Source organism: Fundulus heteroclitus, chromosome 2 (assembly GCF_011125445.2).
Source record: "Fundulus heteroclitus isolate FHET01 chromosome 2, MU-UCD_Fhet_4.1, whole genome shotgun sequence".
NCBI lineage: Eukaryota > Metazoa > Chordata > Actinopteri > Cyprinodontiformes > Fundulidae > Fundulus > Fundulus heteroclitus.
Genome location: NC_046362.1, coordinates 17,603,724 through 17,617,317, shown reverse-complemented (window position 1 = coordinate 17,617,317; position 13,594 = coordinate 17,603,724). Strand labels below are relative to the sequence as shown.

General features: G+C 39.6%; 1 protein-coding gene across 2 annotated transcripts in view; it reads right to left on the bottom strand.

The window, feature by feature from the left end:
- Positions 1 to 13,594, bottom strand: part of tmem266 (transmembrane protein 266) — a 45,647-nt gene that overhangs the window by 28,774 nt on the left and 3,279 nt on the right. The window contains exon 3 of one of the 2 annotated variants that reach the window (XM_012871407.3): positions 3,359 to 3,547. The exons of the other annotated variant lie outside the window; for it this stretch is intronic. Coding sequence (XP_012726861.2) covers positions 3,359 to 3,547 — 189 coding nt within the window. The remainder of the gene's footprint in view (positions 1 to 3,358; positions 3,548 to 13,594) is intronic. 2 annotated transcript variants of the gene reach the window in all.

The window sequence follows — 13,594 nt, the reverse complement described above, 5'->3', positions numbered from 1 at the left end:
TATTTGGTAAAAGGGCTACGGAAGTATTGAGTAACTGTGAACACAATATTTGATTGAATTTTTGAAACATTATGTAATGTAAAACTACAAAGCTATACTGGTGTTTTAAATAATAAAATAAGAACAGAGTAAAAAGTAATATCAGGGAAAAAAAGAAAGAAATTTTGGGCTGAAGAAAGAAACAACATTTCAAAATTACACCTTTTTACAGCATAAAGCCTTTGAAACCAAGACTTATAGCAGTCAATGCAAGTAATGCATGGAAGGGTGCAATCCATGTGCAAGTTACATCGAGTGTACACTTTTTACGGCAAATTAATTAGACCTTTAATTGGCCCAGCAGGCTTAGCAGATAGAAAAAGCAAGAGTATGTATCTGTCTGGTCATTTTTTGGTTAAATTATATCTTATGTGAAATAATTATATACTGTAGGTGGATAGAGTGCCAGAAATTGCACTCAGGTAAGACTAGCATTACTTCAAAATAATATTTCTCAAGCAGAAGTAAGAAATATGGTGTAGTCAAACTAGCTACTACCCACCTTCACATATTTCAGACGTTTATTTGTAAAAAAAGAAAAAAAGAACGGCTTTGCAAAGCACAATGACCGTCATGTTTAAAATATTTACATTGTTGATTTATTAAATACGGTCAAGAGATGTACCAACACTGCACGAGCTTTCCACTGCACACCACCAATTCGACAGTTCCCCTTTGCTGTGCCATTGCAGTGAACGTGGGTTTTCTCTTAATTATATGAGCAAGACAGTGAGGCGAGTGAGTGTGGGTGTGTTTTGGGACCGGATAAATCTGTCCCTTACCTCCATCCCACCGAGCCTCCAGCTTCGAACTGGGCCAAAGAGGCAGAGTCCAGTCGGCCATCGGCAGACCGTGTTTATGCACCAGGGGCCTCAACGGCGAGATGCCGGATGCTCTAATTAAGCTTACACTGTTTGACTACTTTTCTGCATGGATGCCAACATCACAGCATGCCAGGAGGGCTGTGAGTCACGCTTCTTGACTCGAAAGCCACAGAAACTTGCTTACAGGGGTGCTCCGGGAAGGGTGTATCCTGTCCTACAGTAGGCTGGGGACTGCAGCATGGTATTATGGCGAGAACAAAACAACACAAGGCCAGAACAAGAAGGCCTTATGGGCAGAGAGAGCATCATCACCACGAGGCTCTGACATTTCAGGAAAGCCGTGGCGCTAACAACACCTTTTGTTGTCTGCTGGTTATCAACGTTGGGAACACAAACCGGCGTGGAGGAGAGAAATTGCCATGTCATTGAGCGACAACGAACACATCAGGGGAGAAAATGCCCATTTAACACGGCGACACTAATGCATTTGTTTTCAGTTATCGTCATCTTACAGACTTTATAGTAAAATGAGGCATGATTCAACATGGCAGGTATAATTACAAAATGCAAATATAAGCAATGGGGAGAAGGACAGCAGAGCTTTTCACTGGCAGGCTAGATTATAGATTGCAGTAATTGCAATTCTGCCATAATTAGGAATGTAGCGCTTTGACACAAAGAGCATACATCGTGGCTCAGACACAATATCTCTGACATCTTCTTAACAATGAACAAATACCCAGAACATTAATCAAGATGTAATTACATCTCTAGCTTTTTTTAGGTGTACCAAATTAATTATGGTTTATTATCATGTGACTGGCTTGTTTCCGGCTATTTGATGTTTCATGATTGAACATTTAGGTTTTTATTAAGAAATTGTAATACTCATGCCTTATGTTTGTTTTTTATCTGTAGAAAAAAAGGAATTTAATTTCAGGTAAAACCTAAAGAAAATATCTTTTGTTTTCATCAAACAAAAGATATAAACAAAATGTGTTTCCACAACATATAGCTAGTGTTGAAATGATTTCAGTGAGGCGTTTCTTGTAGCCATCTACCAGTCATCGACATTGGTTTGAGTAACGTTTGCCCCACCACAATGAGATGAGGATCGGGGCCCTGACTGAGCCCGAGACTAATCCTAATTCTCAGCTAGTCCTTGGTGGATTTTACTAGCATTTTGCTGGTCACATATTTCGGGTCCAGATCTGCTTCAACTTTTATATTTTTATAGATGGTCTCCCATTTTCATCAAGCTTCCTCTGACACACAGTAGAATTCATGGTAGATTCTTCAAAGCTATAGTTGGCAATCCTGTTCAGAAACACTTTTTGTTATACAGGGTGAAATGGTCCTTCCATCCTGACAGTAGTCAATATTTTATGTATTCAGAAAAAGGAAATGACCCTAATGAGAGAATGAGATAATTTGATCTCTCTGAGTACTGCAGGCCTGTAAAAACTCTGTCCAACCTTGTGGTTTGGACCGAATGGCAGTGATTGATCAGAGTTTTGGTCCTGCCCTCACCCCCCTCTGTCCCTCGAGTTCCAGGTATATCACCTTATCTATTGGTTGTAACACATGTCAATCATTCTGACACGCTCACATGACACAAGTGTGCGTGCACGTTCCCTGTTAGCTTCAGCTTGGTGGCTGCGCATGCGCTCTTCTAGTGTTTATGTATCTAGCTAGCTTAGTGGTTAGCTTCGGTGTTAGCCGTTCATTCTAGCTCCGCTGCTCTCACCTTAGACTTTGAACATGGCTCAGAGTCACAAGAAGCAAACCGCATGCAAGTTTGTGAGAAGAAGAGAAATGCCTGAGTAGAAAGAAATTAGGCCAGAGTGGATTTGAGAAAGTTTTACACACAATCCCCCTGAGGAGTGGAAGAGCAAGGTAAGTCTTGCGCATGCACAGTTATTCAAAGAGAGACTTGGGGAAACTTCTGGAAAAATCGGTGACTCTACTTTAATGGTGAGCCATCCAGGTCCTGCATCTCCAAAGCATCCCTAAACAATGCCGCTGAATACAGGCATGCACTATCGTATCAACATGATGTGTTTTTAGAAACTAGCTTCAGCATCTTGCAGTCTGCTTTCAAGGAGAACTTGCTTAGACAGCCATACCTGGGCATGTTTACAGATGTTTTGAAGGTTCTTCACTTGTAGGCTACTTTCTGTATTGCGGAAAATATATTTTCAAGTTTAATGGGACAACTAGAGATTCAGTATTTTGTTTTACAGAAAATGTTAACAGTTTTTTCATTAGTTTTTGTTTATTTATTACTTTTTTTTCATCTGTGCAAAAACATATATCAACTTTTTCGTTGGGTGAACAGATATTTTTCACAGGATAATACTGAAAAACTGCAGAGTTCTTAAAAGGATTAACTCCTTATCTATATAGTGACGGTGACAGTAATGTTTCAGCTTTAACATTTTCTACACGATATTTGGTTTTACTATAAAAAAATAAAAAATACACTTGGCTCCTACCCATCTCTGTTGTCGTCTTCATCAGGGTTGGAGATGAGCTGGGATCCAGCAAGAGATATGTCCAGAGCCGCCAAAGGCAAGTCTCTGTAGGTGAAGTTGACTAGCTGGACTGGAGCCACGCATTGGTTGTCGTCCTCCACCTGCTGGGAGATGACCTCCAGATCTGAGGCTCCACCCTGGGGAGGAGCTCTATGACACAGAAGACAGACCACAATCAAAGCAACAACACAGTCAACTTGCTGAATAAATCACTTAGCATGTTTTAGCGGTCTACAGGTGAGAGGTAACATTTCCACATATAGATAATGTACATCAGGTGTACTTCAAGTTTTTAAATCTGGTTTCATCTCTTAAATAAATAACATGTGTTTGGTTTTATACATTTGAAATTAGATTTTATTTCACAACTATAGTTTTGCTGATAAATCCCTAAAATTGACAGTGGATGGACTTCTCAATTTACCACAACTGGATAAAAGCTGCTAATGCTGACTGGCCAAATGCAGATTCTTGGAAAACACTTCCGAACAAACATTAGGAAAAACTTCTAACATAAGGCAGATACATACTGATGAACTAAAGAGAATTGTTTGTAGGCCAAACAAACAATGACGAGCCGACATACATGACTTAATACCAAAATGCTGTGAAGAGAAGTCTTTCATTGGAAGATGTAGCGGGATTTCTTCACTGTACCGTTGTTAAACAGTCATGCTAGCTGGTCTGTTTACATTAGACCAGTTTAGAATGCATTTATAAGTTTCAAATGGTGTTTTTCTTAGATTTTCTCCAAAGTTAAACTTTTCCATTCGTCCAAACACTTGATTTATTTTTCTTTTGTTTTATTATCATTGTCAGTGTAGGGTTTATGCCATTTACAACATGTTGATTTCATTCATCCATACAGTCTAATAGCACCACCAAACTATTGCGTGTCTGCTGTGTGTTTTGGTGGCTTCCTACAAATCTGAATCTGTAACATATGCAAGGGGATTTCCAGTTAAGCCTGAAGATTTTGTTGACACATGGAAACATTCATTGGCATTAGTTTCACAACTCTGAGACACTTTTCTTATATGGTTAAGTCTCAAACTCAGGGCGCCATCTCTGCAACATATACTGCACATGGCCACTGCCGCAAAACTGATGCAGGTGCTCCTCAAATACAGCTCTAAAGACCCAATGTGAACATTTGTTGGTCTGTCAGTGCTTTATGCTGACGCTCTGTCTGCACCAGTGATTTATAGTGATGGGAACGGCTGTTCATTTGAGTGTACTGAATCTCTAGAGTCAGTTTATTGCACTGATTCGTTAACAAGATCCATTCACTGAAAGACACGGTTCATTCGTGCAGAGTGACACAATGCCTCTTCCAGCAATATCCTTGTTCTGTGCGAATGAGGGCGTGATCCGTTCATGCTGTGACACAGTGCCATGCTAGCACAGTGCAGTACTAGTTGGCAAATCACTGGGTGCCTGTTTTCTGTGTTGCTCAATCTGTTTGGAGTGACTGTTTGTTTCTCCAGTCAAAATAAGCCCATTACACCAAATGAAGCAATGCATTAGGCACATGCTTGACTCAGTGATTGACAGCATGACAGAAACACTTAGTACTTAGCACAGTACGCAACTCATTCACGTACTGGGCAACGGCGCTGTGTCACAGCGTGAATGGATCACATTCTGATTCACAGTACACCTAGTTTGCTGAAGGTGGGGCTGAGTCTTTCATTGGGTGAATCTTTATATTCTGTGAGTTACAGAACGTGGACGTTCCACCCGAGAAATGAACAAATCAGTTAATGAAGTAATTTGATTCAGTTCATTCGCTCAAATTATTTCTTCATTTGAACGAATCATTCACGGGCGACACATCACTAATGGGTCACTCACCTTCCAAACTGAATGCCCCAGCTGACAGAAAGCTCACCGTCTTTCATATAATTTCATCTTATAGTTATTAACAACTCTGGGGTACTCCTGAGGACCAAACTTCCACTCACAGATATCCTTCCATGTTTGTTGAAATATCAAAAACTCTTCTTGCGGTTCCAAATTTGAAGAAATTAGTCAGATTACATATGTCAAATGTCATGTCCTGTTATGCCTTTTAAGTAAATGTGTTGCTTTTTGGTGTCCTCCCAGCTTCAATAATAAATCCATATTGGGACCAAGGGTGTGGAATTACCAGGGATATTGCTGTTTTGTGTATTTGTGTTTATATTTACAGGTCAACGGATCACCTGGGAATGGGATTTTAATACTATACGAGTGCCCCCAAGTAGTCAGATAAATACTGAGAAAGTAGGCCAGGCTATAGGTTCTACTTTCTGTTTCAAACATCTGGCATACCGAGTTGAGGGAATCTACATTTGCACAGACAGATGCATGGGATTAAATAAAGTTAATTATCCATCCATCCATCCATCCATCCATCCATCCATCCATCCATCCATCCATCCATCCATCCATCCATCCATCCATACATCCATCCAGAAGCAGTGGCACACATGTACAATTTAAATATATGGTATGTGAGCGCTTTGGTGCTCATGCTGTAGAATTTTTAGACATGGCCAAAACAATGTGAAGGAGCTTGCCTTAGCTGATGATAAAATTGTATTTTTTGCAGTGGTAAATGTGTAGGAAGACAATGCTGTAGCATTAAACACCCAAGGCTTGTTGTGCTATCACGTGCTAAACTGTAAGCCACAAAGAAATTTGGGACCTTTACAGGCACCAAGGAACAGCAGGGTGCCGTTGCTATGAGGCCAGGTTCCCCCAGGCTTTTTCGCCTGTGGAGGAGGAGAGAGGAGCCCACACTGAGTACATCCCTGCCCTTTTCCAACATCAGAACTTGAAAAGACGACTGCCATGAAACAGGCTTTATGATCTTTATAAGCTTTGCAGGAGAAAAGCTAACCCGGGAGCGAGCCACACCTCTGCCGAGCAGAGATCCACATGCTGCATCTCCTGCAGCGCCAAGCTTCCTACGGCCTGAGACCCAGAACCGCCTCCTCACAGCCCCGCTTCGAGCTAGTTGCCTGCTCGCCCGCTGCTAAGATAACCAGCTTTACCTTGGAGTAATTCACTGCAACCGGACGCGCGTCACCACAACCAGAGACAACTGGAGAGGCTTGGCAGAGAAATAAACAGGGAAAGTTTGGAATGGTTTACTTAATGTGTTTTCAGAAACACCTGGAGCCAACAGGCATAGCTCCCGCTAGCGTCTTTGACACCAAGATTTGCTGATGTGGTTCGAGTGTGTTTTTACTGTTTTATAACAAACTTTATTTCCAGAAGGATTGTATACATCGATGGGATATTGATGTCTGTGTTTTCCCGGTTTCGCTTATTAAGACCAATTAGAACTTAAAGGTATACTATGCAACCGGGGTTGATTTTCCAGCGAGGCTCCCCCCAGAGGGCAAAAGTAAAAGTGCACTGTCATAAAGATGCTCAGCTGTTCTGGTTTCTCTGTCAAGCCAGGCGTGGTTGTTTTGAGCTTAGCAGACAGGCGAACGCAATGAAAAGTCGAAAAAACGGCAGTACAAACAATGACTAACACAGTGAAAGTATGAACATCAGGGTTTCCCGCAGCGCTATCTTGGCGAGGCCGCCGCCTTGCCAAACTCACGCTACCGCCTCGCCAACATAAAAAAAAATAAAAATAAAAATAAAAAATAAAATAATAATAATAATAATAATAATAATAATAAAAAACTCGATATGCTTGCATGTTTATTTGACGTTAACACGCGGTTCTTTGTTGCTTTCGTGCGTGCATATAGTGAATGGCAGGGCACAAACACATGGAGTTCTCGCCGTAAAGCAAGACCGACTCTCGCAGTCTTGCACGAGACTTCTGAGCCTGTGGGTGCGGGCCGAGGGCTCTTGTGCGGTATTTCCCCCACAGACCACCAGGGCCGAGAAAACCTTTGTTCGACCTGAAATGACTCATTTAATCATCCAAAACGGTATGAAACACATTAATTAACTGAAAAATGTTGCATAGTATGCCTTTAAGGTATTTTAAATTAGCGCCGAATGTCAGCTTGCATTGTGCTATTAGCTTCCTGGATAACATTAGTGCTACTGCAGAGTCAACACAAATACGGTTTGTTTTAAACCTAATGCTTGTTTTTGTTTCACTCTGCCATTGTTCGATTGTGCTATGAGCGTTATTACCACATTAATAGGGAAGATTAAGGCTAATGTTTTGTATAACTTTAGGATTAACCCAACAAGTGACCGATTGCTACAGCACCTAGCTTTCTTGAAGAATAATTGTATTATTATGATAATATAATATAAGTGTCCTAAAGGCATTGATTTTACTGAGCAAATCATTCTTTGAAATGTTATATTCTCAAATAATGTTTTGTTTAACTCAGGATTTGCATTGTGAATGGGTGGAAACACATACCAAATATGCTAAATTATTCAAGCTAACTTGATCTCATTCTACATTCTTTAAGATAAACTTTGGTTCTCTAACTTGGATCTGCATTGAACCAGGATTCACTGAATCATTCTGATGATGGTGTTCAACCATTTTATTTGTCTTTTTGTTTCTTTTGTGTGTACATAGTTCCTTAGCTTCTTTGTATCTTAATTTTGCTTAATAGTTTTAGTTAAGCTTCACTAGCCTAGTAGAGAGGATTTGTTGATTGAAATCTAGTGTTAATTCAGATAAACAGCATTCTATACTGATGTTCTCTGGATGTTAATTTTATTTCTGTTAATAAATTCTTGGACTTCAAGAGAAGTTGTCACTCATTTATTCCATATGTGTGCAGAGTTTGCTGTTAAAAGAACACCAGTGCTCGAATCACCCTTTCAACTATTGTCCTAATATTAGCTGTTTGGGCTGACATTCACTGGACAATACCTAACAGACCAAAAGTTATTTATTAAACATTAAATAACTTAGAAGAGTATGTAATAGCACAACAGGCTGCACATTATCCTGTCTCAAGGAAGATCTACAATAGTCTGCGGGAAAAGGTTAAATTAACGTGCCCCACGTGATGCAGTAAAAATTTAATTCTAAACCTTTTATCCCAATACACATACGCTATTTAAAATGGAAGTGCAAAAAACACCAGTCTAAAGATTCAAATTTAAAACATAATATAACTGATAGCTACAGAGACAAAAAAGTCCACTTGTGAAACCTGACCACTTGAAATTTTAGGGTGCTGTTACGAAGTGCAACCTCTTTTAAAAGTGAAACGCTCACAAATGAGACTAGCAATATAGACACAAGAGGTATGGCACAAAAACTAAGATGGGTGGCAAAAACTAAGAGATGGCATTGCACTTTTCTTTTACTAAGGATTCTTCTTTTGCTTTATCTTGTCTGTGATGTAAGCTAAATTTGGCAGAACCTGGCAAGGTGTTGTTTTTTTCTTCCAGGGAACTGGAGTTCATGAAGAGGGCTGCAATCTGAGTGGCTCAGCCAATAGCGGACAAGGATAAGTCACCCTGGAACAGGAGACACACATTACTTGGCTGCAGTCCCAGAGCACCCAATGTGGGGACATCAATAACTGAAGTACTTATCAGTGGAGGAAGGCATTGATTACAAGACAGGGAGAACAAAAGCCAAAAGGGTTGGTGAATTCTGCAACCTCTGTGATAGAGGTGAAGTCGTGGGGAAACAACTGGTTAGAAGAAGATGGCTGAGCAGGCCCACATTCAAAGGAACATTCGCAACATGGCACATAAAAAATATCTGCTTCTCAAACTTATCTTATGGTTAAGTCCTCGCCACACAAAACGCCCAAGCCCTTTTCTCGTCTACTCTTTTGTAATGCCAGTGGAGCTATAATTGCATTTTTCAGCTCGAGGGTCAAATACGAACACGACACAAAACGTGCCTTTGCGTCCCAATTTTATCCATGGAGCTGGCACCTCTGACGAGCTGCAACAAGGACAGTAATCATTCATGACAGACACAAACTGTTTAGTGCATCAGTGTTACATTTTCAGACAATCGCCGAGCAAGCCAGGAGCAATTGTGTGCAGAGCCCGGGATAAGATGGCTAATTGCCATCCCGAGGAGCGAACAGGCGCTTCCCATCTGAAGACATTGTGGAGCAATCTGCTCAAGGCTAGGCTGTTTGCAGACATGGAATAGCAGTGAAAGTCACAGGGAGGCAAAAAAAATTTAAAAAATAAATAAACGGGAGAGAGCGCGAACAGCTTCAGGGAAAGGGTGCAAAAACTATGCCTCTGCACCTCTTACTAAAGACCCTCATTACAATCCTAAAACACAGTAACGATTATGTTGTTATAGCTATATTTAGTTTTTACATCTTGTGTTTTAATAGGCTCTCTTGTCATCGTTTGTAATTAGTGGTATCCCCTGATATAATTACAAAGTGATATATAGTTAATATTCTAGCATGTTTTCTGTGGTTTTACCACAGAAAACATGAAGAGTAAAAGATAAATTAAAATCAACGTTGCAGCAATTTGGAGCTGTTTATTCTAATGTAACAGGATGCATGATTAAACTGACCGTCATCTGTTAAGACTAAAAAACAACAAACTGAATACATTTACGTTACTTCTAAATGTAAAAATCTAAAGTATTTGGGGTTTAAAAAGGAAACACTTTCTTTCTTCTGACCTATCAGAACACGTGTTTGTCGGAAATACCTGAAAAAAAACTGCCATGTTGCCTTATACCTAAGTTTGAAAATACTTCATATATATATATATATATATATATATATATATATATATATATGCAATGGCATAGGTTAGGTTATCAGTATTATATTGTATTTAAATTCATTGAACTTTAACACATTTTGTTAAGTTGCGGCTGCAAACCCCAATGTATTTTATTGGGGTTTTTATGTGATGTACTAGCACAAAATATTGCATCGTTGTGAAGTTAAAGAACAATGTTGCATGGTTCAATTTCTTTTTTCCCACTGAAAAAAAATCTGGAAGGGGGGCATGGATTTGTATTAAGCCCCTTTTTCTCAGATAACCATATGAAAAACTGAGTGCAACCAATTGCTATCAGGAGTTTTAATTAATAAATAACATCAAACTGTATGCAAATTATTAGTAGTACAAATGCAGCTCTTCTGTGAAGGCCTTGGAGGTTTGTTGGACAACAGTAGTGAACAAACGGCATTATTAAGACCGAGGAACGCAGCAGACAGATCAGGGATAAAAGCTTTGGAGAGACGAAACACTGTCCCAAGTTTTGAACATCTCCCCTACCACAGTTTAAACCATCATCAAATAACTAAAGAGTGTATCAAATAACTGTAAACCTATGAAGACATGGCTATCCATCTAAAAGTGACAGGCCTGGCAACGAGAGCATTTAGAGAAACAGCAAAGAAGCTCATCATAACTGTGGAGGAGCTGCAGAGATCCTCCGCTCATGTAGACTAAATATGGCAACAGGACAGTTCTTAGATGTGTACTCCACAAATTTAGGAAAGGACGGCAAGAAGAAAGCTACTGACAGCAATTTAAATCAACTTCAAAGCAAACTTCAGAAATTCTAAAACTACAATTTAAAAAAATATATTTCCAAGAGTTTCATGCAAAGCCTTAACAAAGGTGGTTAGGTTATCCAAGGATGAGTTGGCCTGAGCTCCATTCCAGACAACTTTTGATGTGAAACATGTTTTCGCAAAGAGGTGCTTGTTCAATGTGTAACTATCTGATTAAAAAAATAAGCTTTGGAATCAGCATTTTTTTTTTGGTAGCATTCCAAGCAAATATTATTTGCATTTTTAATGCTGCTGGAGAGGAGATGGTATATCTTGCTAGCTCATTTGCAAAATTTGTTTCGCTGTGAATATTTTGAGCACTGACCAATCATACGAAAAAGTGTCGTCTTCTACGTAAACACTTGCCAATGCAAATATTATCGTGGAGTAAAGGTTTTAAAATAGCAATACATGAACCACTGGGAACTTTTGAGATTGGAATTGTGTTAAGACATCAAAAACAAACAAAAAAAAAAGATCAATTTGGAACCCATTCAGATTAACTTTTAGCTTAACTGTTCAACCCTAACTTCTGTTCATCTAACGCGAGGCTGCAGGATGGCAGAAAACATGGGAAAACTTCAGAATAAAATCAAAATCATCCTGTTACAAAGAGGCTATGGGTGCATGTAGTGAGAAGCTGTTCCTGTGAGACATGGGTTCATCACGCTGTGGAATTTGGTGTTATCTCAAAGGTGTAGAACAGGCCACGGGACCTTTTCAAAATAAACTACAGTGCTCAGATTATGTACACACATACTTTCTGATAACTGAAGCATGTGAGGGAATGATGATCTGTATCACGGAGGTATTTGTTGCAGCAGCATTTTAGTTTTGCCGGTTTAAGGATTTAAATGACAACAAGTTAAAGCTGACCACTTAAAGACTTAAAACTGTGTTTTTAAGGCAATGTCTTAATTACAGAGATGGCATACTAGATTCTAGAGATTTTTCGCTACCACCTGAACATCAGCAGTTTCAATTGTCTTGTCACTGAAATGTGCAATACAAATAAACGTGGCTTGCCTTGTTCTTCGCTCTGAACTGTTTTCATGCTGCAGGCACCTTGAGCTCGTGAGGCATAACTGACTTCTTGTTCTAAAGTTGTTTGACCTGGACGTGGTATTTAAACTGTAATCCAGAATAGCAATTTTCAGACTGTAGTTTTACATGTTATTGAAAATCTGCATTATTTGTTTCCAATGAATCTTCATTATTGAGCAAAATAGTTATTGCATCACGACTTAAAAAAATCATAAGTAAAAGCAGCACAGATTCCAAATTCACTTTTGTCATGGGTTTTGAAAAATTCTTGACATGTCAAAACGTTTGAGTTATTTGTATCAGAGCACCAATTTTATTATTGAAGATAATCAGAGTAACTATAAAATTAAGTTATGGCCAGCCTCACTCGACTCTGTCAAGGTCAGTGTTCCTGATTTGACAGTAATAAGAGACACTAAGCAAAAGTGCATCCAAAAGCTGAGCTGAAGGAGAAAACCACAGTGGAACAAAAATACCTCAAAGTCCCATTTCACGTTTGTCCGAAACATCTTTGGGATCACCAAGACTATTGGGGAAAATGTTCTGTGGACTGTTGTGAATAAAGAGAACATTTTGGAAGGCTTTTGTCCTTTCGCATCACATGTAAAATTAATAGCATTTCAGAAAAAGGACATCATACCTTGAGTCAAACATTGTGATGCTTTGTTGCTCCAAGACCTGAACAACCTGCCGTAATTGATGGAACTGAGCACTGTTCTTCAACAAAAAAAAAAACAAGACTCTGGAGTGGCCTAGTCAAAGTCTAGACATAAAACTGATTAAAATACCAAGACGTGATCTAGATTCGGGCATTCATCCACGGAAACCCCCCAATGCAGCTGAAATAAAGCTACTCTGCAGAGAACATTGGACCAAAATTCCTACACATCGATATAAAAGACCTCTTACTAGTTTTTGCCTTTAGTCTTTCATTCCGTGTTCATTTTTGAATTGGACAGAAGTTAGGAAGATATGGGGGAGGGGGGTCAGGTTGGTCTGGGTGGCCCTTTCCCTTAAACAACACCCGCATTTGAAAAACACTTTTTGCAGTTACTGAGGTTGTCTTTTTCAATATGTTGCAAAAATAAATCTGTGAGGGGGCAAATACTTTTTACATCACTGCAGCAGCTCTTTATTCTATATTTCTGCTTAGGTCAATGCATTGTATACAGATCCTCTCAATCTAACCAGATCTTCTGCATCTTCTTCTCTCAATCCACCTTCATGTCCTCTTTAACTCCATCCGTATAGATATCATGCGGAAAAAAACTTTCACTGTACAACAGTTTTCCATCTGTCACTGCTATGCAGTAGGTGGTCTTTGCACTAACAACTCACTGTTCATTAGTTCTTGGAAAAGGATGGGTTGTCCTAGTTTCTTTGCTTCTGGTGCTAAACCAAAATATTAGAATAGCCAAGCTCTAGATGAAAGAGTCTTGGTAGCACATACAGAAGACTGCAGAGTCGTTTCCAGGCCAGTTCAGTGAGAATCGTGCCAGCATTTCAGCCCACTGGCCGAGCATGCTCTGATGTAGGCCAGTGGGCTGAAATGCGTGGTTTTCTTTGAGAGATCAGTTAATCTGACCCTGACAGTGTTGTGCATTTTATATCTGGACGTCTTCTGTATTTTGGTCCCTTCCTGTCGTTTAGATGCAAACGTTTTGTA